This window comes from Sphaerodactylus townsendi, linkage group LG01 (genome assembly GCF_021028975.2).
Source record: "Sphaerodactylus townsendi isolate TG3544 linkage group LG01, MPM_Stown_v2.3, whole genome shotgun sequence".
NCBI classification, from domain to species: Eukaryota; Metazoa; Chordata; class Lepidosauria; order Squamata; family Sphaerodactylidae; genus Sphaerodactylus; species Sphaerodactylus townsendi.
The window spans coordinates 178,475,173-178,502,206 of NC_059425.1; the positions used below are offsets into that span (position 1 = coordinate 178,475,173).

At 45.8% G+C, this 27,034-nt stretch overlaps 1 protein-coding gene across 2 annotated transcripts; it reads right to left on the reverse strand.

Moving 5' to 3' along the window:
• Nucleotides 1–126: 126 nt before the first annotated feature.
• On the reverse strand, nt 127–22,931 carry CDADC1 (cytidine and dCMP deaminase domain containing 1). 2 transcript variants are annotated; one of them, XM_048501003.1, is made up of 9 exons: nt 22,506–22,924; nt 19,827–19,921; nt 14,811–14,988; nt 10,283–10,849; nt 7,742–7,791; nt 5,899–6,068; nt 4,096–4,285; nt 2,572–2,672; nt 127–324 (listed from the first exon to the last, which is right to left on the reverse strand). In XM_048501003.1, exons 1-8 carry the CDS (start codon nt 22,585–22,587, stop codon nt 2,586–2,588), a joined length of 1,419 nt encoding a protein of 472 aa, XP_048356960.1. In that variant the 5' UTR covers nt 22,588–22,924; the 3' UTR covers nt 127–324; nt 2,572–2,585. The 2 variants fall into 2 exon arrangements, 1 of the variants encoding a protein (XP_048356960.1); XR_007244845.1 differs by lacking the exon at nt 127–324 and having other exon boundaries at nt 4,096–4,202; nt 22,506–22,931.
• Nucleotides 22,932–27,034: the final 4,103 nt, after the last annotated feature.

Below are 27,034 nucleotides of genomic sequence, written 5' to 3' on the forward strand. Positions count from 1 at the left end.
TCCTGCCACACAAGTGGGGGAACAGAACAAGCAAGTACACTTGAACTCCCTTGCCCCAAGCTGCAGTTAGTTTGATCCTTGGTATAACAGTCACTCAAAAGCCGCCTTTCTGTAGTCTGACCAGCATTTTTGCAACAGAGTCAAAATAATTTATTTTGGGTCAATAATAAATTAAGCTTCCATTAAAAAAAAACCATTTTCAAATTATACAAGCATGACGGGCAGGGTAGATAGCGATGAATAGCTCAGTGGTCTCCAAGACAAGACACATCACCTTGGCTTGGTGGTCCGGTTCTTCTGCCAATGAGGCTGCAGGCTCACCATCTGAAGAGCAAGACAACGGCATGGTTATATCTTCCATTAAGTCCAGTGGTGCAGACAGATGTAATCTGAGTGGTGATAACTTCTGGGGTAGGGCGATCTATTAAATTTAATAGATAATAATAACAAAGGAAAACATACTTTGGGGTGTGTGTACAGCAGTGGCGTAGTGGTTAAGAGCAGGTGCACTCTAATCTGGAGATCCGGGTTTGATTCCCCACTTTGCCACTTGAGCCACATGTGGAGGCTTATCTGGGGATCTAGATTAGCTTGTGCACTCAGCTGGGTGACCTTGGGCTAGTCACAGTTCTTTGGAGCTCTCTCAGCCCCACCCACCTCAAAGGGTGTTTGTTGTGGGAGGGGGAGGGAGGGAAAGGAGACCGTAAGCCCCTTTGAGTCACCTTACAGGAAAGAAAGGGGGGGGGGTTTAAATCCAAACTCTTCTTCTTCTTACATACTGAACCTTGGAGAAACCTGTTTTCCAGGTCTGCAGAAAAGGCCAGGTTTTGCACAGTGCTGATTAGCTGGTCCTCCTGTTGCTCACACAATTGCTTTCTTTTCCTGGCCTCTTGGACTAGGGTAAGTGAAGTGCTAATTGCTATAAAAATCAGACAATTGGTAAGCTCCCTGCCCCATGAGCAGTATTTCAAGAATTGCTTAAAGCTGCCACAAAATATTTTTAAGCTTCAAAAAAAACACAACCAAAACAAAGTTGAACTATTTGATCAGGTACACATGCAAGGTGCTTTAGGAAAGAGCGGCAGCCTGCCCGAAGCATGCCGGCAAAGCAAAGAGACAGTGCCAGCCACTGTTCAATCAACAAACTCAATGTGTGTTATCTGAGGAAAAAAGGCAAACAGAAACTGAGCCTCTGCTGTCTGAGGGAAACCAGTAAACTTTCCAACTTGGAAGTGTGGGATCATAGAAACACAGAGTTGGAAGGGACCTCCAGAGTAATCAAGTCCAACTCCCTTCATAATGAAAGAAAATTCACAATTACCTCCCTCCCACATACCTCCAGTGACCCCTCTAGTGAGAGCCAGCATGGTGTAGTGCAGGGGTCTGCAACCTGTGGCTCTCCAGATGTTCAATTGGCCATGCTGGCAAGGGCTGATGGGAATTGTAGTCCATGAACATCTGGAGAGCTGCAGGTTGCAGACCCCTGTAAGTGGCTAAGAGCAGGTGGATTCTAATTTGGAGAACCGGGTTTGATTCCCTACTCCTCCCTGATGCTTATCTGGTGAACCAGATGTGTTTCCACACTCCTACATTCCTGCTGGGTGACCGTGGGCTAGTCACAGTTCTAATCACTCTCTAGATGCAACGTTAATACCAACTACAATACAAAGACGCGTTGCATCAACCGCTTATATATCTGTGCATAGCAAACAACACTAAAGTGCATAAACAGTGAAGTTCAGTGCAAAACAGACTGTGCAACATTCACAACGATACAGCTTACAATGGTTCGGAGGCATTAGAAGTGAATGCTGTGTTGTTTGTTATGCACAAATATATAAGTGGTTGATGCAACGCGTCTTTGTATTGTAGCTAGTCACAGTTCTCTCTGAACTTTCTCAGCCCCACCTACCTCACAAGTGTCTGTTGTGGGGAGAGGAAGGGAAAGGAGCTTGGAAGCCACCTGGAGTCTCCTTACAGGAGAGAAAAGTAGGGTATAAATCCAAACTCTTCTTCTCTACTCCATGCTCAGAAAATGGCAAAAAAAAAAAAACACCCTCCAGGATATCTAGCCAATGTGACCTGGAGGAAAATTGGGCATATAAAAAAGGGCCCTTCCTGCCCGTCTTTCTCATGGTCTGCCTAAGTTTACAGAACCATCACTGCTATCAGATGGCCATCTAGCCTGTAAAAAACCTCCAGATAAATATGTTTGCACACGGCCTAGCTTATCCATCAGTCTCTAGACAGCACGATATTCCCTGGCCAGATGCAGAAAGAATCGCACAAAGGCTTAGCTGCTGAGGGTAGCCATTTTGATCTGCAGTGGAACAGCTGGATTAGAGAGCAACAAGATTTTCGGAGCGTAAGCTTTCAAGAGTCAAACCTTCTTTCATCAGATAAATATAAAGGGTTAATGTTTGCTTATACATGAGGACAGTGTAGATGGGACGTGCCAGAGGTGCTCAAGCCTGCCCAGTGAATGCAAGCTAAAAGCCGAACACGCTGTTCACAACAACGATGCCATTTTTTCCCTTTTTAAATAAGTATTTCACATTGCATTTCATTCACCTGTATAAATTCAGTTAAAAGTGCAGTGCTACAGGAAAGCTTTCCTCATGTGTGAATTCTTCACGTTCTGGATCACATGCGTAGGATGGATTTAATTGCCACTGTGGGGAAGAAAAAGGAGGGAAAGGTTATTTCATTTCCTTTCTTGTCACAATTACTCTAATAAAGGAAACTAACGTCTCTATTCAAAATACTGGTTTGTTGTGTTTTTTTTAAGGGTTGCCCACCAAAGTTCCCCAAATCCTGGAGAAAAACTCATTCAACATAAGTTCAACAACTCTGTCCTCACCGGGCTCCTTCACAGTGATTCTCTTGGCATTTGAAGACAAATAATTGCAACAGACAGCTGCAATAACATGACACAACTATGAGAGCACTGCAAAGAACTGTGACTAGCCCAAGGTCACCCAGCTGGCATGTGTTGGAGTGCACAAACTGATCTGGTTTACCAGATAAGCCTCCACAGTTCAAGTGGCAGAGCAGGGAATCAAACCCGGTTCTCCAGATTAGAGTGCACCTGCTCTTAACCACTACGTCACGCTAGCCCTGCACACAAATAAATAAAAAAACTGAACACAGCAGAATGAGTGAGGTCTGGAGATGGGGGCGGGGCCCAAAGCTCACAGACTGAACAAATACCGTATATACTCGTGTATAAGTCGACCCGCATATAAGTCGAGGCACCTAATTTTACCACAATAAACTGGGAAAACTTATTGACTTGCGTATAAGTCGAGGGTGGGAAATGCAGCAGCTACTGGTAGATTTCAAAAATAAAAATAGATACCAATAAAATTACATTAATTGAGGCATCAGTAGGTTAAATGTTTTTGAATATTTATTTCAAAGAAAAACAGTAAACTAGCTCTGTAAGTGGAAAAGGGAGTCAACAAAAACAATATAGTCTCAACAATAACTTTAAAAGTACAAAAACCTTAGCTCAACCAGCAACCAAGCTAAAACACAAGAGTTAAAATCCTTCAAAACTGGATTTTTGTTCAGGGGAGGAATGTTTATGTTAGCAGTACCAACATTTCAGAGTATCTTTAGGAGACGCTCCTGATGATACAACCCAGGTTTGGTGAAGTTATGGACCTTCAAAATGTAGCCCCATCTACTATTAGCTCCCATTGGAAACAATGGGGGATGGGGGCACCCCCTTTGGGGGTCCATAACTTTGGACCCCCTGAACCAAACTTTACCAAACTTGGGTGGTATCATCAGGAGAGTCTCTTGAAAAATCCCTGAAATTTTGGTGCTGCTAGCCTAAAAACTGCGTCCCCTGGCGGCTGACAAAGTAAAAACCCTAAAATATTTTTAAAAATACACCTGACTTGTGTATAAGTCGAGGGGGGCTTTTTCAGCACAAAAAATGTGCTGAAAAATTCGACTTATATGCGAGTATATATGGTAAATGAAATGCTGAAAAACAACAGTTAATTACTTCCTTTTTAGAAACTCCTGTGGACAATAAAAAGAGAACTACTTGCTAAATCCGAGGACGATTTAAAAAAGGCAACTCACTGTAAATTTTCTAACGCCTTCCAACTCATCAAACTTCATGTAAGAGATATCCGCTTTCTTCCTCCCTACATCAACATCTCCTGCATAGAGCAGCTTGATACCAGCACCTTTAATTAAAGGTACACATTCGTCACATGGGCATTTTGTCACAAATATCATGCTCCTCTCATCTGGCTTTATTTCTTGACACCTACAGGCAAGCAAGAAAAAACTCTGAAACAGGCCAACTGAGCAAACAAGTCTTCACATCCATCGGCAATGAATTGTGGGGGATTTACTCTGCCCCATCTGAGGATGAAAACAAATCCCATTTATCATGGTTAGACATTTAAGAGCCACCATCAAGCCCCTCAAAAAGCCAGCCGCGTGCCTACAGAATGGACGCCTCGTTTCCAATCTGTTTACGCTATAGCCGCAGGAGAAGCTACAAGGGGATAGGGGGGGCGCCTCGCACCTGGTACACAGCAGGGGGGGAGAAAATTGCCCCCAAATCCTTCCCCCTTCCCCTGCAATCCTACCTTCGTGGCCCCGCACTTACCTTAGTTCTTAGTTGCAGTTTTAGTTTCAGGCTGAAAAGTGGCCTGTTCCATTCAGGCTGAAATGGGCCCTTGTGGGAACTTCACTACCCAGGAGACCTTGCGAGCCCCAACGGCTCCTGGGTAGTGTAGTTCCCACCCAGGGTTTTTAAAACCTGAACTGAACAGGCTGCTTTTCAACCTGAAACTAAGCCTGAAACTAAGAACTAAGGTGAATGAGGGCAGCGGGGGGAGGGGGGAAGAGGAGCAGGGCCCATGGTGGGCTACGCCTCTGACTATAGTACACCAAGTTTTTTCAGGAGGGTGCTGATGTCCATTCCAGCTTAACCTCCCCAATGCACTGCTTCAACATGGAATTTGCTCTGTATTTATCAAAAAAGGTGGAGAGCTCCTTGGGGCCCTATGAATATTGCTCTGCATACATGTGATTGCACTTATGCAGCACTCATAAGAACATAAGAACAAGCCAGCTGGATCAGACCAGAGTCCATCTAGTCCAGCTCTCTGCTACTCGCAGTGGCCCACCAGGTGCCTTTGGGAGCTCACCTGCAGGATGTGAAAGCAATGGCCTTCTGCGGCTGTTGCTCCCGAGCACCTGAACTGTTAAGGCATTTGCAATCTCAGATCAAAGAGGATCAAGATTGGTAGCCATAAATCGACTTCTCCTCCATAAATCTGTCCAAGCCCCTTTTAAAGCTATCCAGGTTAGTGGCCATCACCACCTCCTGTGGCAGCACATTCCAAACACCAATCACACGTTGCGTGAAGAAGTGTTTCCTTTTATGAGTCCTAATTCTTCCCCCCAGCATTTTCAATGGATGCCCCCTGGTTCTAGTATTGTGAGAAAGAGAGAAAAATTTCTCCCTGTCAACATTTTCTACCCCACGCATAATTTCATAGACTTCAATCATATCCCCCCTCAGACGTCTCCTCTCCAAACTAAAGAGTCCCAAATGCTGCAGCCTCTCCTCATAAGGAAGGTGCTCTAGTCCCTCAACCATCCTCGTTGCCCTTCTCTGCACTTTTTCTATCACTCGGCCATACCAAGGTACAAAAGGTATGTCATTCTCTCCTGAGACTCAGGTCAGACTCAGCAGGGCGGTTGTCCTACACACAGCACAAATAAAATCAGATATGATTCCAATCCCCGCATCTGCCTACTAAAATAATTAAAAGTTCATTGTTTAATTCAGCACACCTACAAAGGAGAAATCTCGCGTTCTGGGCAGTCTTTCTCACTTTACGGGTCGAAAGCCCGTTTCTGTACCTGAACGTCAAAGCATTCTGCTCAGCGTGTATGATGTATCGGAACTTTCTGATCTCTCGGTCTTTTTGCTTATCATCCATGTGTGGGAAGTCAGCGTATTCGGACCCAACGGGGAAGGCATTGTAACCGCACCCTATGAAGTACAAGGCGCCTGTTCCGTCGCAGCTTTCCTGCAAAACAAATTAAATCTGTATTGTCGAAGGCTTTCACGGCCGGAATCACTGGGGTGCTGTGTGGTTTCCGGGCTGTATGGCCGTGTTCTAGCAGCATTCCCTCCTGACGTTTCGCCTGCATCTGTGGCTGGCATCTTCAGAGGATCTTCAGATCTCCAATAGATCCTCTGAAGATGCCAGCCACAGATGCAGGCAAAACGTCAGGAGAGAATGCTGCTAGAACACGGCCATGCAGCCCGGAAACCACACAGCACCCAAATTAAATCTGTCTTGCTGAAAAACCGTTGTGATTTTAAGTGACAAAATGTAAAACATTTCCAACAAAACATGGTTATATGAATTTATCATTCCAGAGACTCAAGGAAGAACCAGTTCAGAGGATGTTTGTGGGTGTTTCAGTGATTTCCTATTATTATGCTCTGTCTCACAAAAAGATGTTAATAGATTTGATATTCCTTCACCACGGAACTCAGCATGCCAAAGTTTCTTGGTTGTAGAATGCTCTGCCTGGGTCCTAGTATAAGGTGACCAGATCGTCACCTTTTTAAACCGGGATGGGGGGCGCGTGCGGCCGCAGGAGCACACTGCCTTTTGCGGCGCTCCCCGGGAGGCTGCCGCATTGCCTTCTGGGGCGCTCCCCTGTTTCCCGCCCTGTGACAGGGCGGGAAAAGGGGAGCGCCCCAGAAGGCAAAATCGGGACAATTAAAAAACCCCACGGGACGTGGGACAGATTGGTTTAAGGTGGGACTGTCCCACCAAAAGCGGGACGTCTGGTCACCTTATCCTAGTACCAGTTTGCAAATGGCAAGTACTGTTGGTAGTCATTCAGTGAACTATAAATGCTCTTGCAGCCATATACCAATCATGCACAAAATAATGTATTGTCGAAGGCTTTCACGGCCGGAATCAACTGGGGTGTTGTGTGGTTTCCAAGCTGACTTAACTTGGCTTAGGATAGCTCAACACCACTGAAAACGTTTGTAAAAGCTGCCTCTCCTCCAGATCAGCCCTATTTTACATGCAACGCAAAACATTAAGAAAATGTCACACCAGTTTGTTGTACATATTGGGTAGGCTGACCAGTCAGTCTTCAGCATGTAATAACTCTTCATAATTTGTCCTAAGGCCCCAAGCGGGTTCCTTTGCATTGTCCCGATTTGGGAGGTTGCCGCACCGCCTTCTGGGGACGAAGGCTTTTAGCAGTGACAATCCCTTCGCATAATTTGTCCGTGCGTCCCTTGCGGGTTCCTTGCATTGTCGATTTTTTTTGGGAGCTGCTGCACTGCCTTCTGGGGCGCATGAGCAGATTATGGCAGCCTCCAGCGTCGCGATCACCAGAACCCGCGACCTTCTGGGGGGTGCTGCCGTTTCCGCTCCTGTGTCCAGGAAGGCGGGGAAACGGCAATTCTTGAGAGAATCGAGCGCGACGGCTTGTACGGCTATGCGATAACACTTCAGGAGCACAGAAGGCGGTGTGCTCCTGCGGCTGCGCTGGCGCATGACTATCGATGATGATAACGCGCGTCGCGCACAATTACCTACCCGTCCCGGGTTTGCAAGGTGACCATCTGGTCACCTTAATATTGGGGGGAAAACTGTCTACTATAAAGGGCCCTGGAAGGGCCGGCATCCAGTAACATGAACAAGTAGTACAGTTCTTCCATACTTACTGCATTTGCTTCTGCCCAGATGACTGCTCCAACTCCAGTTTTGTGATCCTCTGCAATACATATCAGAAGAAGTAAATATGGTCCAAAAAAAGCAATTTCCTGGCTAAAAGGCTCAAAGCATTTAAGTGCTTTCTCACATTTTAGAAACAGCTCGTCTGAAGACAACTTCAGTCAACCTAACAACAATTTTTTTTAACGAGGCACAATTGAAATGTGATGATCAACATGCCCAGAAAGCTCAAAAAAACCAGAAATATGGCACACATTAATTATAGTTTCAGATCTTCTCTCAGAACCTCTCCTTTGATACTGAGGTTTGGCAGGATTTTGAACACTTGTCATTCTTTAATGCCATGCTATTAATCATTCAAGCTACCCGCTTTTCAGAATGCATTCCAATGCTAGGGAACTTATGTGGTACTGCAACCAGACCAGTAATGTAACTATTACAGCTGATGATGTGTTTTAAAACATCTAAAATAAATGAACTGTCTACACTCAGGCCCCTTCCGCACAGGCAGAACAAAGCACTTTCAATCCACTTTCACAATTGTTTGCAAGTGGATTTTGTCATTCCGCACAGCTGCAAACACAGAAAGTGGCCTGAAAGGGCATTATTCTGCATGTGCGGAAGGGGCCACGGTTACATTTTTGGAGAAGAAACCACAAATTGCATTTTTTTTTCTCCCTCTGGGGTAAAGTAAAAGGGCCTTTATCTTCTCACCAAATTTATTTGCTCCTCTGTTTTCAGTCAGATTTGCATTAGGAGCACATAATTTAATATACATCAATAAGCCTCAGCCTCCCGTCTGTCACCAGTGACCCTCCATAGCACAAGGAGAAATGCAGATGTATTTATGAACAGCTTGGGATCCATGCATCTAATAATGATGTATAGCGCCCATTTGTGGATATCTGAATCTGCAGATTGGGCCACTTCAACACTAAACACACTTCCCTACAAACTAGCCCCCCCTCCCTCCCCCTCCCCCCCCCCGTCCCTGAAGGATTGCAGAAAAATCTGAAATCTTTAACAAAATTTATGGAGGAGTTAAATCCCCCGCCCCCCCAAATAGAGCAGTGTTGTCTACACATGAACAGACAACGCACTGCCTTTAAGCTTCAGAACTGGCGGGGTGTCTGGCCTGGCCACACCCATAGCGGATACCAGGAGGGGGGCCCAAACGTCAGGAGGTGCACCAAGCTTGGAGCCACAGCAGACAAACTCAAAGATGGCTGACGGGGGCTGGATGTTGCTGCGACAGAAGAGAAAGCTGGTCACAAAATGGCTGCTGCAGTTACCTTCAGTCCCACAGTGAAGACTTTTGTGCTGGCAGCTGCTACTCAAGCGTCATTTCAAAAAATCTGCACAGCCAAATCTCCAGTGGTCAGTCAAAAGCCTTGCTGGGCAAAAAGCCCCATTTGGCCCTTGGCGCTATCTAAAAGAGCCCTTAGGGGATGGGGCGGTATAAAAGTCTAAATAAATAAATAAATAAATAAATAAAATAAAAAAAAACACTTGACGTGCACCAGGAAAGGCATCAGTGGGCACCACGTTGGAGAGCCCTGGTTTAAATAACAGTCAGGGCCTCCCATCAAAGCAGTTAAAACACTGATTGGCTCATTACATACAATGTGCTTGTTGTGTGATGGGGGTGAATGTCAGTTGCAGCAAGATTTCTTGTATGGACCTGTTTCCTCAAGCCTTGCTTTCACTTTCCATTCTCTCCGCAGCAAGCGAAACTACTTTCAGCATGACTTTTAATTCGCTTTGCCACCAGAGCAGGGACATTTGCCAGTGAACACAGCTTCCCTCCAGCCAGCCTTCCCTCTCCCTTGTGCCACTTTGCACACCTTCCCCCCTCCCCCTTTCATGTTGCTGGGTGCTTCAAGTAACAGAAAAGAAGCTCACTCACATAACACCAATCTCTAATTCTCTTCATATTTCAAGAAATCAATATTTAAAGAGAGCTTGGAAGTAACAAGCCTCTGTCCTACGGTGGCAGAACCAGCAGCAGGAAGTGCTGTATGGAGGTAAGGGACTATCTGCTCTAGGACAGTCCCCTTCTTTAGCAGCCTGTGGTCCAGGGAACTGCTTTGCCTCTTTCATTTGTGGGCAGGGGGCGGGGGGAGAATTACTTTTGGAACAGAAACATCAGCATAAGTGCAGCTTAAAGGGCTAAGACAGCACCTCTGACTAGCAGCTGTAACCAGATCTGTGCCTTTAAGAACAACTTGATGGCCGTAGCGAAGAGAACCAAGCCTGAAGAGCTCTCTGCAAAAAAATGCTGGGGAAAGGAGGGAGGGCCTCCTCTCATGTAAAAAGAGGAAAGTGCGGAGAGCCTTCTGCAAGCCCACTGCCCAGAGAAGAGTCCTGAGGTAAGCATTCCATGTGTAATGGGCCATTGCCTCAGCAATACCCTTCAATATTCACATATTGTCCCTGTAAATACTGATGTCCACAGCAATTAAACTTAAGTTCAAATAGGAATGGCGTAGCAGCAAGATGTAACAGTTAGATCCCCTTACTTCCACACTCACCAGTGCGGTAGGCCAGCAGCCTGGCTTGTATCATGCAGTGCCTCGCTACTTCTTGGGGTAACCACTGGTAGTACGCTTCGCGAGCACACTCTGATTTACTACTATAAAATCCAAAATGGCCAAAAGCAGGCACACTGGCAGCTATGGTAGCCAACAGGAGGATCAGATCTTTCATGTTTTGCCGCAGATTGCTGAAATAAGGATTTTCGCAAAGGTTCTCTAGTCCAATCATGATCAATATTTGCTTGTGCATTTCTTCCTTTGGAATCAAGAACAGGTTTTCGTACGTCTTTATGATCTCTTGCCTGCATTCTGCGTAAAATCCGGTGCTCGACCCAGGCTGCGTTTTAGCAATTTTCTGGATGAAGTCACACTTGTAGCACGATTCCTCCACGAACTGCATCATGTGACAGACCAAGGGCTGAAGCAAGACACACACGTGAGCACGGCTGTTTGACTTCAGTCTTTCCACTGCTTTGGCATCCAGCTTCGCATCTTCATTAGACACTTCATACTGCAGACTTATTTCAGGATCCGCAGGCCAGTAGGAAATTCTGTTCACGCCAGCTGAAACAAGCCATGCAATCAAAAGGAATACAAAAGACGCATTAAAAGACGCATTAAAGATGCATTAAAAGACGCATTAAAAAGACACATCAATCTCTGTTCCTGTCAAGACATAAACCAGAATGTCCTTTTGTAAGAGTTAACTTTATAACATGCAAGCAATATCTACCTGACTGACCAATAGCTAATCAATGGACCAGGTCATGAAACAGAGACCTCAGCAACTTGTTTTCATACACACAGTTAACCCTTTAATGACTGAGTTGTGACAGACACTTGCAATTACCAACACACTTTCCTGGGAGTACATCTCATTGAGTACTATGGGCCTGATTTCTGAGTAGACCTGATTAGGATTTATTTACCGTGGAACCTCGGTTTTCATTGCCTTCCGTTTTCATCGGTTTCGGTTTTCATCGATTTTTTCAGGGAAAAATTTGTCTCGGTTTTCATCGATTTGCAATAAGGTGCAGGGGTTTGTGGAGAAAAACCACTGGGACAAAGATGTTGCAGGCCGTGTCTGCAACTTGTTTAGTGACAATGTCTTGCCCCATTTCAGACAAATCTTAAAGAGGCATCAGAAACAGACCTCTTTGGACAGCTGTCTGGTGCGACATGGGTCCACTGGCTCTGAAGCTGGTCCTAGTGTTATTGTTTGTTACTGTTTTCAGCATTAAACGCTATGTTCATTCCCCCAAAAATGTGTTCTTTGGTATATTTTTTAGATGCCTGGAACGGATCAATTGGATTTACATTGATTCCTATGGAAAAGTTTGCCTCTGTTTTCATCGGTTTCGGTTTTCATCGATTCTTTTCGGACGGATTACCAATGGAAACCGAGGTTCCACTGTACTTATTTATTGATATTGGTACACAGGGGTACCATTGGGGTACGGGCACACACAAACTTTCATCTGTAGCGTTTTATGAAAGGTGGAGTTTCACAAGTCCAGCAACCTCTCCCCTCCCCTCCCCATCCCACGATGCTGCGCTGTGATGAACTGATCATCTGCTGCCCAATGAGCTGTTTTACTTCTTCCGTTTCCATATAATGACAGTCAACACCCGCAAGCATTTCAACAGAGCCATTGCAACACGGGACCACACATTTGCGAAACGTTACCAGCGAAAACCACCAGATCAAGGCCACGCCACTTGGACAGCCCTTAACAGTCCAATCTTAGTACGTTTAAAAAAAGCTGAAAAAAACCACGCTGCAAACAATGGCCAGGTAAAAAAAGCGGAGCTGTCTGAAATGGCCTGGGTGCACAGAGTCCTTTAGAGATGGCTCGTAAACGGAATTAAAACCACTGCACAAAATACCTGTCCAGTGGTGGGATCCAAAAATTTTAGTAACAGGTTCCCATGGTGGTGGGATTCAAACTGTGGCATAGCGCCAATGGGGCTGGGCGGGGCACGATGGGGGCGTGGCAAGGCACAACAGGGGCGGGGCATTCCTGGGCGGGGCTGTGGCAAGGACCCAGCCGCTGCGCCGGTCCTTCGGCGGGAAACGAATGCACACAGGTGCAGGCTGCCACGCACGCCGGTGCACCTCCTGCTAGACTGCTTCAAGTTCTGCGCGCTACTGCTGAGAGGAGGGGAGTAACTAAGGCAAAAATCACGTGGCAAAATCACCCATTAGTAACCCCCTCTCAGCACACACGAATAATTGGTAACCTACTCTCGGGAACCTGTGAGAACCTGCTGGATCCCACCTCTGTACCTGTCCCAATATTGCTTTATTCAGAAACAGGCCAACAACAGATGATACCCAGTTTAGAATGATAATCTGAATTCTACAGTAATGTACTGAACAGTGTGAAGTATAGCAATCTACTGTAATGAACTTTACATTGGTTTCCCCTCAAAATCAATTCAGATGCTCCAGTTGGGGCACGGTGCCATGGTTCAGCTATTATTGGAAGTCGGATGGAACATGAATACCCCTCCTGTTCAGCGGTCATGCTACTGGCTCACCATTAATTGCTGGGCTCAATTTAAGTCTTTTATGGTCTAGAGAGCCAATGTGGTATAGTGGTTAAGAGCAGGTGCACTCTAATCTGGAGAACCGGGTTTGATTCCCCACTCTGCCACTTGAGCTGTGGAGGCTTATCTGGTGAACCAGATTAGCTTGTGCACCCCAACACATGCCAGCTGGGTGACCTTGGGCTAGTCACAGCTCTTTTGAGTTCTCTCAGCCCCACCCACCTCACAGGGTATTTGTTGCGGAGGGGGGGAAGGGAAAGGAGATTGTAAGCCCTTTGAGTCTCCTTTCAAACTCTCCTTCTTCATCATCAGAACTGCTTCCCCTATGCTCTGCCAAGACTGTTTCACTCATGCCAGCAGTGTCTTCTGCACATGCCACCGGGAATAAAAATTTCAAAGAAAAACACAACACCCCTTTTTCTCCTTTTGGTAGTGTGTATGAGTTTATAAGGCAGGTGCCACCTGGCAAATGGCCAAAATCAAGAACTGCCCATACATGTAAGGAGCCCTGTAACCAGTGGTGGGATCCAAAAATTTTAGTAACAGGTTTCCTTGCCAGCCCCCCCTCAGCAAAGGGGGCAGAGGCATACTTAGGCAAACCTGAGCCCTGGGCCAAACCTGAGTTGGATGCCCCCCCATGGGCAGCCACCCCACCATGACCCCCAAAAATTTTTTTGCACCAGGTCATTTCTAAATCGTCATCACATTATAGAAAATGCCCCAACTCACAAATCTGAACACAGCAATGGTGAAACACACAGGTTCTTTGATAGAGACTGGTGAGATAAAAGGTACGAAAGGCTGAGAATCCATGAATTGCAGTACCTGAAAGGGATTAACCCAGTTCAGGGAGTTACATTATTAGTCGCAATTGCTATATGGAACTTTCACGTTCAAAGGCAGTATGCCTCTCGGGGAGGCGAGGCCGTACAGATGGAAAAGCGGACCCAATTAGTAACCCCCTCTTGGCACACACAAATAATTAGTAACCCACTCTCGGGAACTGGTGAGAACCTGCTGGATCCCACCTCTGTCTGTAACGATTTTAATGTGAGTGTGTTTGCGTATGTGACTTTAAACTTACAGCTGAGTTGGAGCTACCAAACAGGGAAGAATTAACTGCCTTTTGCCAACGCTGTAAACTGAACAGCCCACAACCAGGACTCCAGGCTCCTGTTACAAGTATTTATAGAATGACAGACTTTTAGACAGCAGGGCACTAGGGGCAGCCCTTCACCCACTTACACAATTTCAACTGAATCCTAGCTGCAAGAATGCCAGCGAATGATGCTGCTTCAAGGTTTTTGGCAAAGAAAGTTCACAGAGAAGAGCATGAAGACTTTCCCTTTAGAATAGTTTTCAAAAAGAAACGGCTCATGTGGGTTGATCAGGCAGAACCATCGCTGGACAAAAGATATTCGGTTACAAAGAAGCATGCCAGGAAAGAGAAACAAAAGGTGACATTAAAAAATCATACAGCTCCTTGCGATTGTCTATATTTAGATACATTATTGTCCTTCTGCATTTCTGTCAACTAGAACAATCCATTTAACTGTTTTAGGTCCACTTTAAAATCAGCCAGAGGGTTAAGTCAGGGAGATCATCTATTCACTCATCTATCTTTGACTAACAGAAGAAATACAGATTGGTGAAAAGCATTTAAAAGGCAAAGAGTTAATATTTACACTCCCTGTTTGGGCGCTTCGAATTAATAAATAAAACAGGAATAACTCCAATTATGGCATTTCAGCTAACTGCTGAAATGTTTTACGGTAGCCAGCAGAACACAAGTGCAGCTCTAGGTTTAGTATCAACTTATAAAGTGAAACAAATAAAAAGTTTTTCTCCCAACAAAAAACAAAGAATGAATACAACCCCATCTAAGACCCAACTGAGGCATTCAATTACTTCCGAGAACAATTGTTGTTATGCCTTAGTACCCGGATCATAAACTCTGTTGCAATCTTTAACTTACCATTTACAATCATTTTCAAACACATTGAACACGGTTTCCTTGAAAAATACAAGTCACAGTTTTTAAGCCTTGATCCGTATTTAATGAGTGCAATTTGACCAGCGTGCAAGTCTTGGCTGGAGCAATGAAGACCGACTATTTTCATGTTCTTCACAACAACCAGGCCCGCCTTCTTCACCTAGATTGAAACACAAGATGAGAATTACTTAGCAACTGATGTCAGGTTGTTCAAACTGGGTTTCCAACAGAACTTCCACTCGTGAATACAGGATCACAGTCATAGCAACAATGTGAATAGGAAGTCTCTACATATGCTCACAACTGCGGAGATTTATCGTCGTCTCAAGACTAGATTATTTGATCAGGAATATCAATTTCTTCTGAGCAAAGCGCAAAACTCTTGCTCCCCATTATACTTTGGGCCTCAGAAATCTTGCCTTGCTATCTACTTGGAACAGCAAGTTAACTATAAGCTTAGATGGGTCACGACTAGAGCAAGATGTAACTCTTTTCCCTCAGCCGCACCTCAAGGTCACTTTCTTAATATTCCACATATGGTGCGTCGTTGTCGGTTTTGCCCTTATATAGATGATTCACTTTTTCATGTCTTGCTCTACTGCCCGAAATACAACAGCATCAGAACTGATTTGACTGCTCTGCTATCGACAGGATTTGTGACTCTTTCAGATAAAACAAAAATGTCTAAGCTTTTGAACAATCCCGATATTCAAATGTCCGAAGCTGTAGCCATATTTTTAATGCGTGCTTTACAAGATGTGCAATAGTGTTCCTCCAACTGTAAATTGGAAATTTTCGGCACATGATGGTTTTTGTGCCTAATAGAGGTCTTTGAATTTGAATAGGTAAAAGGCGACTCACACAGGCCATATCGGTTCTTGCAAACTACAGCAAGCAAATCAACAGCCGGGGTGCTGTGTGGTTTCCGGGCTGTATGGCTGTGTGCTAGCAGAATCCTCTCCTGACGTTTCACCTGCATCTGTGGCTGGCTATCATATAGCGGCAGCCCAGACATTATATCGGCTCTGTTGCCGTATCGTCACCTGCACCTGTTACCTGCAATTTTGTGCGGCTGCTATTGTTATTATTAGTATTAGTTATTAGTATTAGTGTTTAGTTGATTTATAACTGTAGTAGATTAGCTTAGAATTGGAGGGGGATAATGTTAGTATTGTAAAGCTTAGGATGGTTTTTTAGTCAGCCTATATTGTAATATTATATTAATATTGTAGTAAGACTGAGTCCACTTGTAGTGGAGAGGAGTCTCTATTAGAGCCTAGATTAGATAATGGAGGAGGATGGGGAGAAGGGGGGCACCAGGGTTGGGGCTGAGGATCCCCAGTTTTAATGGGGCCAGGCGGGAATTAATTATAAGGCCCGGTAGAAACTGGCTGACCACCGTATGATAGACAACAGGCGAGAAATGGATATGTCTTTCGCTTCAGCTTTCTGACTTCTGACCGACCCTATCCCCTAGGAGCGAGGGATGGACAGGTTCAGGGGACACTCTCGCTTCGTCTCTGAGGTGTTGATCCCAATGCCAGGGTCCATAAACAATAAGACCGCAGTCCCTCCGGGATTTTCTCGGAGATCTGCAAGTGGACCTAGCTTGTGTCACGAAACCTGGGTCCCGTGAAGGTGAGACACGTTGCTTTCTAAGCGAGGTCGCACCGCCAGGTTCAGCGATGCCTCCCACCGAGTCTCGAACTCCAGGGCCAGGAGGAGGAATTGGCGTGGCAATGTTCATTAGTAATTCCATTTCCCTTCAGGGGCAGTCCCCCCATCCCGGAGATCACTGGCATGGAGTGTAATGCCGAAGCCCTAGAGTGGTTGGCCATGGAGAGGTTGGCTGTCCTTCTGGTGTACCCGGTTGCCCTAGCGCACTGGGGAACAGCCTTCTGCCCGGTTGCTGGAGGTGGTGGCCCGACTAGGCGTTACAGTTTCCCCAGACTTATTATTGTCTTGGGTGATTTCAAGCGTCCCGTATGTCGACACCGCCTCTTCTATAGCGACTGCTGGGACCTGAAAGATTGTCATCCATGGCGACACTAGAGCCTCTCCTTAATAAATTTTGACCCCACTCATTGTAGGGCCGGCCACTGCGCTGGATTTGGTCTTTGGGTGGGGGTTAATCTGTGGTAAATATTATCCTCTACAGAACCCAGAGTGCCATGGATCCAACCACTATGCCCTGAAGCTCGCGGCTGGACATGCCGCGCTACCCCTGTCTAGAAGCTGACGAGGCGGATTTTTGCCATACGGAGACTTATGGATCCAATTGGTTTCCTGAATGCTCTACGGGACACTGAACCTGCCGGCACACTCGATGAGCAGGTGGCGGATTGGAACTACCGCCTCCCCGATGCCATCGCGTCTGCGGCTCCCCGGCGGCCTCTCCGCCCCGTTCCTGGAAGCAGAGCTCCGTGAGGTATCACGGGAGGAGCTTACGCCATATGAAAGCTTGAGGCTCAGGCGTCTAGAAGCGGAGGTGTGGAGGAAGTCTCGTGGCGAAGCTGCGCGAACATCCTATAGGACGTTTATGAAAGCCTATGAGATGGCGACGAAGGAGGCGAAGAGGGCCTTCTTCTCCTCCTCCTCTCGCATCTGCTAGCTCTCGCCCAGCACAATTATTCAGGATAATTCGATCTCTGACCTCTCTATCAGAGGGTTCTACAAATCATGGATTGGCTATTAGCTGTGAGGCTTTTATGAGCTTTTTCACAGATAAAGTTGCGTCGCTCCACCAGGACCTTCTGACCTCCGACCTATCCCTAGGAACGAGGATGGACAGGTTCAGGGACACTCTGCTTCGTCTCCAAAAGTCAAGAGTATGCTGTTAGAGATTCTGCCAAAAGATATTCCCAAAATTCTGGAAGGATTGAGCTACATGATAATGGTGGCCAGGGTTACATTTGCGGTAAAATGGAGAGCAGAAGAGTATCCAAGCTGAGGGGCATGGGAAAACAGTAGCTGAATATGCAGTAATGCAAACACTAATGAACTATGAGAATAAAAGCACAATTTAAGAATTTCAAGATAAATGGACAGCATATTACTCATATTATGCCTAAAAAATAGGGAGCAGAAAAGGAGGTTGTTCAAACGACATATACGAATGTAATAATCCTCTTGATATGTTGCGATGAAAAAGTATCAAAAAGAAAACATTTAAATATACTATGCCTGGATAATAATGTGTGAAATTAATTTTCAATATTTGGATAGTGTTTTTAGAAATTTATAATAGTATAATCCACACAACATTTGGTTGTGGTGGGTTTTCTGGGCTGTGTGGCTGTGGTCTGATAGATCTTGTTCCTAACGTTTTGCCTGCATCTGTGGCTGGCATCTTCAGAGGTGTATCACAGAGAGAAATCTATTACACACTATGTCTAGTCATGTTTAGTGGGGTATATATTGTCCATGTCCCAGGGTGGGGAACCAATCAGTAAGTGTTTGGGTGGAACTGGCTATGCAAAGGTGTAACTGAGTGCATTGCATTGTGGGTGGGATTATCAGTCCATTTACATTTGTAGTCGCATTTGAATTCCCTGCAGCAGTGAAACGTTAGGAACAAGATCTACCAGACCACAGCCACACAGCCCACCACAACCAGTTGAATTCGGCCATGAAAGCCTTCAACAACACGCTACATTTGTTTAAATTTATTTTATTTGATTACACTTCATCTTATAATATTGTTTAACATTATTATCAGGATTATCTATGCATAGGGTTTCATGAGTTATACTAAGATTATAATGATAATAGCTTGTAGTAATGAAACAGACATAAAGGATGCCTATCATATTTCAGATACTTTAACTCTGGAATACAGCTTTGCTTAGGTCACCTTTACCCAGCGAATTCTCCACAGAACTAACAGTAGTTTATAAAGGGATCCCAGATACTCTGTCAACCCAGAAACTGACAGGTTCACCCCTACTAAACTTCAGCAGTTCAACTAATGGGAACCTCCACATTCAGAGATAGTAAATCTCTGAATAATAGTGTCAAGAAGCAACATTAGTAGAAGGCCTTGACATAAGAACATAAGAACTAGCCTGCTGGATCAGACCAGAGTCCATCTAGTCCAGCTCTCTGCTACTCGCAGTGGCCCACCAGGTGCCTTTGGGAGCTCACATGCAGGATGTGAAAGCAATGGCCTTCTGCTGCTGCTGCTCCTGAGCACCTGGTCTGCTAAGGCATTTGCAACCTGAGATCGATCAAGATTGGTAGCCATAGATCTACTTCTCCTCCATAAATCTGTCCAAGCCCTTTTTAAAGCTAACCAGGTTAGTGGCCATCACCACCCCCTGTGGCAGCATATTCCAAACCCCAATCACACGTTGCGTGAAGAAGTGTTTCCTTTTATTAGTCCTAATTCTTCCCCCCAGCATTTTCGATGAATGCCCCCTGGTTCTAGTATTGTGAGAAAGAGAGAAAAATTTCTCTCTGTCAACACTTTCTACCCCATGCATAATTTTATAGACTTCAATCATAGACTTTTTATAGACTTTTAAAATAATTTTTTATAATTTTATAGACTTCAATCATAGACCTCTATGGACTGTTGCTGGCGGTCCACAGTAACTGGTTGGCCTCTTGTGAGACAGGATGCTGGACTAGATGAACCAATAGTCTGATTCGGCAGCGTTCTTATATTCTTAGCTACTTCATGAATCCTTCAGCACAATTGCCTCTGAGAGAGAGAGAGAGAGAGAGAGAGAGAGAGAAGAGAGAGAGAGAGAGAGAGAGAGAGAGAGAGAGAGAGAGAGAGAGAGAGAGAGAGAGAGAGAGAGAGAGAGAGAGAGAGAGAGAGAGAGAGAGAGAGAGAGAGAGAGAGAGAGAGAGAGAGAGAGAGAGAGAGAGAGAGAGAGAGAGAGAGAGGCAGGTTTCCCCTAAAGCTTGAGCAATTTCTTCAACAGCAGAGTTAAAAGTTTTCCAGGACCAAAGCTGCCTACAAAATAAACGGATGTGCAAATCAATATACCTTACCTCCGAGTTCTTCTGTTTTTCAACTGAGGGGAAAAGTTCCATCCAAAGACTGAATAAAGTAAAAAGATTCACTTTCGAAAGCCTTGGTACTTGGCCTGTTGCGAAAACAATGCGCCAGAAGGTGAGCAGACATTTTTTTGTAAACTAATTAACTTTCCTAACCAATTTCTGGAAACAGAGGTTTCCATAAATAACATCAAACACTGCCCATCTCTCCTGGTAAAGCTGCTGAGTTTCTCCCTTAATACCACTAAAATGACAGGACCCAGCTAGAAAAAGTTCTTACTACCGTGTTTCCCCAAAAATAAGACAGTGTCTTATATTAATTTTTGCTCCTAAAGATGCGCTATGTCTTATTTTCAGGGGATGTCTTATTTTTCTGTGCTCTGTTGCTGCCGGGTAGTGCTTCCCAAAACAAAAAACTTTGCCTACGATCTTTACTTTCGGGGGGGATGCCTTATATTCTATACGCGTCCACAGCAAAACCTCTACTACGTCTTATTTTCAGGGGATGTCTTATATGCGGGGAAACAGGATATATGACCTTCCTGGAGTAGAACTATTTATTTGCACCCCCTGCTTAAACTGGGTTTGCAGTCAAGGACTAAACTCTATGGCCGTGGTGGCAAACCTTTGGCACTCCAGATGCTATGGACTACAATTCCCATCAGCCCCTTCCAGCATGGCCAATTGGCCATGCTGGCAGGGGCTGATGGGAATTGTAGTCCATAACATCTGGAGTGCCAAAGGTTCGCCACCACTGCTCTATGGTCAATATGTTATAACTCAGTTACCATTTGCTAGGACCGATTCAAGGTATTTGGCCACCCCAAGCAAGGCAGGCTCGGGTCCAGGACAGCATTCCGTTCACCTCACATACCACTGATTATCAGAAACCAGTTGGGTCCCTACAGTGCCTCAGTGTCCCTCAAGCGACTTGGCTAGCGAACTGGCACTGCACTGCACCTTCCACACAACCTCTTCCACTCATGATAGCTGTAGGGTGCTGTCCACACAGGTAGGCATGCCACAGAAGAAGGGAAAGAGGGCATGCCCGTGGTGGCAGCAGCTACAGGACTCTGCAGCCCTGCAGGGTTTGGGGAACTCGTTCAGAGTTCAGGAAAAACATGTGGAGGATCTCTATCAGAATTATCCTTTCTGAAAGATACATCCAGTGGTGGGATCCAAAAATTTTAATAACAGGTTCCGATGGTGGTGGGATTCAAACAGTGGCGGCACCGCACACACAAACCTCCAGTCCCTGTTGGGCAGGGAGGTTGCTTTAGTAACCCCTTCTCGGCACTCAGAAAAAAATTAGTGAGAACTGGTTGGATCCAACCTCTGGATACATCCCAGCAAGGGGGAAAGATAGTGAAAGGGAAAGGAAATTTTATCTCAAATTGAAAACAATGTTGCTTTACAGTTTGTCTGAAGTGTCGGATGTTTTAGCAATGGATCCTAAGTTGTTCCACTTGTGGTAGAAGATGCTCTCCATTATGTAATATCTTCCTCACTGTACCTCCGTATCAGAAATAAATATCTTACAAACATATTAAAGACACTGAAGGTAGTAAGGAAAATAAATTGTGTTTGCTTATGGCCAGTGTTTTTACAGAAATCACTCAGAAGTGGTCTCTTTCATGTTCTTATCAATTTAAGTTTAGGAGAGCAGTTGTGTTAGTGTATAGACATAATCATAAGATGCTGTTCTAACGTTGTTATGATTTTAATTTTGTCTTATGCTACATCACTACTGGTTTTCATCTTTTATGTAATTCATGTGTGTAATTGCTGACGCTGTTTGCATGGCCTGGGGCTCACAAATAAAATGGCGTGTTCATAAAAATGGGAACAGAAAATATTTTCCCTTCAAAGATATGGAGACAATATGATTGATATATATGAAGTAAAATTAACAAACTTCAATATCACAGATAATTGTACACCCTCACTATATGTTCCCAGATATCAACAATTTTGTTTGTACTGTTATCGTCTCTTGTTTTATATTGAAACTTAAATAAACTATTTTTTTTTTTAAAAAAATGACGTGTTCGTGTTCATGGACTGCCCAGTTATCTCAGGCAGCCCACCTTGAAAACTGTCCAGAAGAAAAGGGGAAACCTATCCAAACGTTTCTTTTAAAAACAAAACTCCCGCCTGGTTATTTTTAGCAAGCAGCTCAGCACTCCATGAATGCTTAGGATCAAAATAGACCTGCTAGTCTACCAAGGGGTCGTATTTTCCACTGTTCTACAGGCAGATCCACCCCTACAACAACAACAACAACAAAGTGTAGCTTTGAAGGGAAATGTGGGAATTGCCAAGAAAAGAGCCCATCTCTGCAATAATAACTTGCTGTGGAAATCGTCACTACCACCAGCATGGAGAATGCGTGCTCCCTGTCCTTGCACTTCTCAACCTTTCCACCCTGCTGTTTATTTTCCTTTTCCCTTGTATGTCTTGCAAATGCATCTGATCTCTTGGACTTTCGCTGCACCTGGCTAACACGCCCATTCCCAAGAACTTGGGAGCCCCGTGTCCGAAACGCCTTTTTAAAATCCGGATCGGGGCTGCAGAGAGGGTGAAACCCCCGCCCCGCCCCCCAAAATGAAGGAGCGCGGGACACGGGTCTCTCGGCGCACGTCTGAACGGAGCGCGAAGCAATGGAGTCCTCACCGGTCAGGCTGTCGGTCTGAGTGCAGACGCTGCGCGCGCATCCTCCGCCGGGGTCCTCCGCCGCTGCCGCCGCGCTGTTCATGAGGGGAAAAGAGCCCCCGCCCGGAAGCCCCGTCGCCTAGGCAACTGCGCAGGCCGGGTCGCCCGCGGCCGCTAGGCCTCAGGTCTCGCCCTGGGCCCTGCCTCCGTGAGGCGACGCGGTTCCGCCGGGGCGCCTCATGCGTGGCGGAAAGGCCTTCTCCCGGTCACCTTCCCCGGCCATTCAGCGACACCTGCTAGGGGCGGGGTGTGCTATTCCTGCATCAGCACAAATAAGAGGCTGCGTTGCCCTTGGAAAAAACCAATCCCCACGTCCAGCTGGAGGCTGCTTGGAGGAGGAGGAGGCTGCTGCGCTCGTCCTCCCAGTATCAATGATGGGATGCCAGGATGTATTGGATTAGCTGCAGCAACCTGCAACCTGCGGCTCTCCAGATGTGGCTCTCCAACTGGCCATGCTGGCAGGGGATGATGGGAATTGTAGTCCATGAACATCTGGAGAGCCGCAGGTTGCAGACCCCTGCTCCAGAGGGTCTAATGAGTTCTGGCATCCCATTATTGGTACCGGGAGGATTACTGCAGCCTCTTCCTCAGGGATGCTCCAAGCAACCTCATCCTCCTAGGTCCATGGTGGCGAACCTTTGGCACTCCAGATGTTATGGACCACAATTCCCATCAGCCCCTGCCAGCACGGCCAATTGGCCATGCTGGCAGGGGCTGAAGGGAATTGTAGTCCATAACCTGGAGTGCCTAAGGTTCGCCACCACTGTGACCTAGGATCAATAATGGGATGCCAGAATGTATTAGATTAGTTCCAATCCTGGGGGGGGGGGGGTAATAAATTCTGGCATGGCATCCCATTATTACAACTAATCTCCAGTCTACAGAAGTCAGTTGCCTGGGAGAAAATGGATGCTTTAGAGCAGGGGTGTCAAACGTGTGGCAGGGGTGGGGGGGGCAGAGACGATTTATCAGGCCCACGAACCAGCTGAGGCAACCCCTGTCTAGCTGCACATCTGGCCCATGAGCCAGCTGGGACAGCCACCATCCCCCCTCCAGCACCGACCACCTACTCAAGTGCTGCTGTAGGCTGGCAAACCCACTGTGAGCTTGACAGCCTAGGTAGCCACCCCACCTAGGCCCTGCCTGACCAAGTCACATTTATGATATCGGGCTCTCGAAACAAATGTGTTTGACATTCCCAGAGTTAGAGGATGGACTCCATGGCATTGTACCCAACTTTGGCCTCCACAGGCTCCACCTCCAAATCTGAAGTTTCCCAACCTGGATCTGGCAACTCTACCCCACCTGTCCCCCGCTTGTGGCCCCACCTGTCCCTCCCTTGGGAAGCAACCTGAGCAAGGGAGAATTGTACAAAACTGCTTCCCTGCTTTTCTATTGTCTCTCTTAACTGAACCTTTTTAAAGGTGATAATGTGGGACTGCCCTAAACTGTCAGGCCTTGACAGCAGCTACCTCCTGTCGCCACACTAATGCAGGCAAAATTGGCATTTTTCCTCATTCATATTGTGGTCCACCTTTCTCTGAAACTCAGTACAGATTACACAGGGTAATTCAATGCAGTGGGCAAGACTGGACAGCTAATAAGCGATGTAACAGGATTAGGAATGTGGAACCCTGAAACCAAGCAGAAATCTGAAACTAAGGTCCCTTCCACACATGCAGAATAATATACATTCAATCCACTTTTGCAATTGTTTGAAAGTAGATTTTGCTATTTCACACAGCTTCAAAGTGCATTGAAAGTGCATTATTCTGCAGGTATGGAAGGGACCTTAGTTTCAAATCCTGGGGAGGAAGGCAATTTAACACAGAAAATGAAAAAGACTCTCTTTTGTACCTTCATATTCCTAAAACACATATATCCCACTAATGCAGTATACAGGTTCACTGGTCTCACCTGGATAGCCCAGACTAGCTGAATTTCATGAGATTCCAGTTTTGCCCTGATTAATACTCAGATAGGAGACCATCAGGAAAGTCAAGGGTGACTACATTGATACAGGCAGCGGTAAAACACCTCTGTTTGGCTGCATAGCTTACTACAGATTTTCCCAATGGTCAAATCTTTTGTTTTAGAAATGTCTTCTGTGAAATCATTCCACACCTCTTTTTCCCTGTCGGTTTTCTCCTTGTCTCTTAAGTTGCATTTATTGCACACACTACTGCTGAAAACAGATTATTCCCAAAGATGGTCATCCATGATGCAGAAGAACAGCCCTCCCTCTTTTTTTCTTCTGTGTGCATGCTCTAGGGCAGTGGGGGCAAACCTTTGGCACTCCAGATGTTATGGACTGTTGGGGTGAGCCAGCCTCACCCAGCAGAGCCTCAGAGAGAGTGCGGGAATGCCTGTGCCATCTGTTGCCCTCTGGGCAGGTGAGCTCACCTGTCACAAGACCCCCATGACTCACAGGTCACAAGATGCCTGAGTCATGGGTAACAAGATGCCCCAGACAAAGGGTCACAAGACCCAGGTGTGGAATTGGCCCAGACGGAGACGTTTCTTCCTGCACGTACACTGCGCCCGCAGGCCATGAGCTGCACAATATTCTCCCGCTCTCCCGCCTTCGAACCCGCCTCTCGGCAAACCCTAATAAAAGGTGCCAGGGACCAAATTACGGGAGAGCTGCCAGATCCACGGATCACGCTTCCTGCCACTGGCTCTCTCCACCGGATGATATCTCTGCGTCTCGCCTCTTCCTTGCGACCCTCGCGGGCCGACTTCATTGGACTACAATTCCCATCAGGCCCTGCCAATTGGCCATGCTGGCAGGGGCTGATGGGAATTGTAGTCCATAACATCTGGAGTGCCAAAGGTTCGCCACCACGGCTCTAGGGCAGTGATGGTGAACCTTTTTGAGACCGAGTGCCCAAACTGCAACCCAAAACCTACTTATTTATCGCAAAGTGCCAACACAGCAATTTAACCTGAATACTGAGGTTTTAGTTTAGAAAAAATGGTTGGCTCCAAAGTGCACGTTACTCGGGAGTAAGTTTCACGGCTTTGCTTTGAAGCAACCGTGCAATGCTTTGAATGGGTGAATCACGAACCTAGGAGGGTTTACTCAGAAGGAAGCTCCATTGCCAACAACCGAACTTATTCCCAGGTAAAGGATCGCACTTTAGTTCTTCCCATGAAAATCAGTGTGGTTTAACAGGACTTAATAGGGTTACCTACATGGTGTGCCCAGCGGCCCAGGCCAGTCTAGATGGGGGGGCATTTTCCGCCCCCCCACATGACAAACTCTGTACGGGTGCCCACAGAGAGGGCTCTGAGTGCCACCTCTGGCACGCGTGCCATAGGTTCGCCACCACTGCTCTAGGGTTACTGAGCAGTTACAAGGAAGCAAAAATGTCTCCGCCTCCATTTCTACCATTGAAAATACTTACACAAAATGAAAGCCAAAAAAAAAACCCCTCTACTGGAGCAGGCACCATTACCTGAAGAAACAAACACACATAGCTCTCCCCGCTCATTACCCATCACATTCTGGCCAAACTGGAGCTGCAGTAATGCAGGATGATTACTGCAGCAGTACCATGTCAATTTCCTCCAGCAAGAGCAGCTTCTCTTGTCAATTTCACTGACGCCTAACTAAGGGCACAAAGTGTATCTTTGTCCTAATATTACATCACTAGTGTGATACAATGAGATTTTTTTTAAAAAAAAAATCCTTTTGAATTTCTTTTCTCTTTCAAATTCCTTTTGAATTTTGAATCCTGAAAACATGAAAGGGGAAAATGGCTGAAGGGGAGGTTGAGCGACTACATGGGGCATAGATAAGGCTGAATGTTTGGTGGGGGCGGAGAAATAAAAAAAAGCTTCAACATGATTGGATGCTCAAGGGAAGCCAGCTCCAAAATAGATGGAAGAAAAAACACTGCTGTAAAAGTGCTCAGGAAAACTACAGAGGAAAAACGAAGGGGAAATGTTTCTGCAGTGTAACCCAACGGAGGAAAAACGTGCCGAATTAAAAGGAAAAAACCCAGTAAAATTTGGCAGCAAGGTACATTGTGGATAACTTGTACAGAAAAGGCCTGTAAAACTCTATAGGGTCACCATGTCAGTAGAAATCTGATGACAAAAAAATTATGATAATTGCAATAGAAAGGTGAACCTAATGAGTTTTATCCAACTCTTTATTTAAAAAATAATAATCTCAACCAAGTTTCTTCCTTACTACAGACTACATTCCAAATGGCATTTGTACATTTGGGTTCTGTATTCTCTTCAGAGCGTTTGGATGGTCAAAAGGGGCTCCCCCTTTTGAACCAGCAGAAAGGCTGATTGGATTCAGCGCATAATATTTTAGATGAAAAGGATTAGTTTCACTTGAGGTGACAATCTCTTCATTTTGTGTGATCACGTGACACTTTAGTTAGTATAATTGCTTAGGCTTGTAGGATCCATTTAAAACCACGCAGCTGTAAACAATCCAAAGTTCCTACTTATCTGATGCCTTCCGTCTTTTC

What these genes read in the sequence shown, in the direction of transcription:
- CDADC1 (XM_048501003.1), bottom strand. Translation starts at nt 22,587, where the DNA reads ATGAACAGCGCGGCGGCAGCGGCGGAGGACCCCGGCGGAGGATGCGCG. An exon ending in TCAGACCGACAGCCTGACCG is followed by an intron (nt 19,922 to 22,505) that starts GTGAGGACTCCA and finishes TTTTCGCAACAG; the next exon opens with GCCAAGTACCAAGGCTTTCG. An exon ending in CAGAATGCTTTGACGTTCAG is followed by an intron (nt 4,286 to 5,898) that starts GTACAGAAACGG and finishes GCTTGCCTGTAG; the next exon opens with GTGTCAAGAAATAAAGCCAG.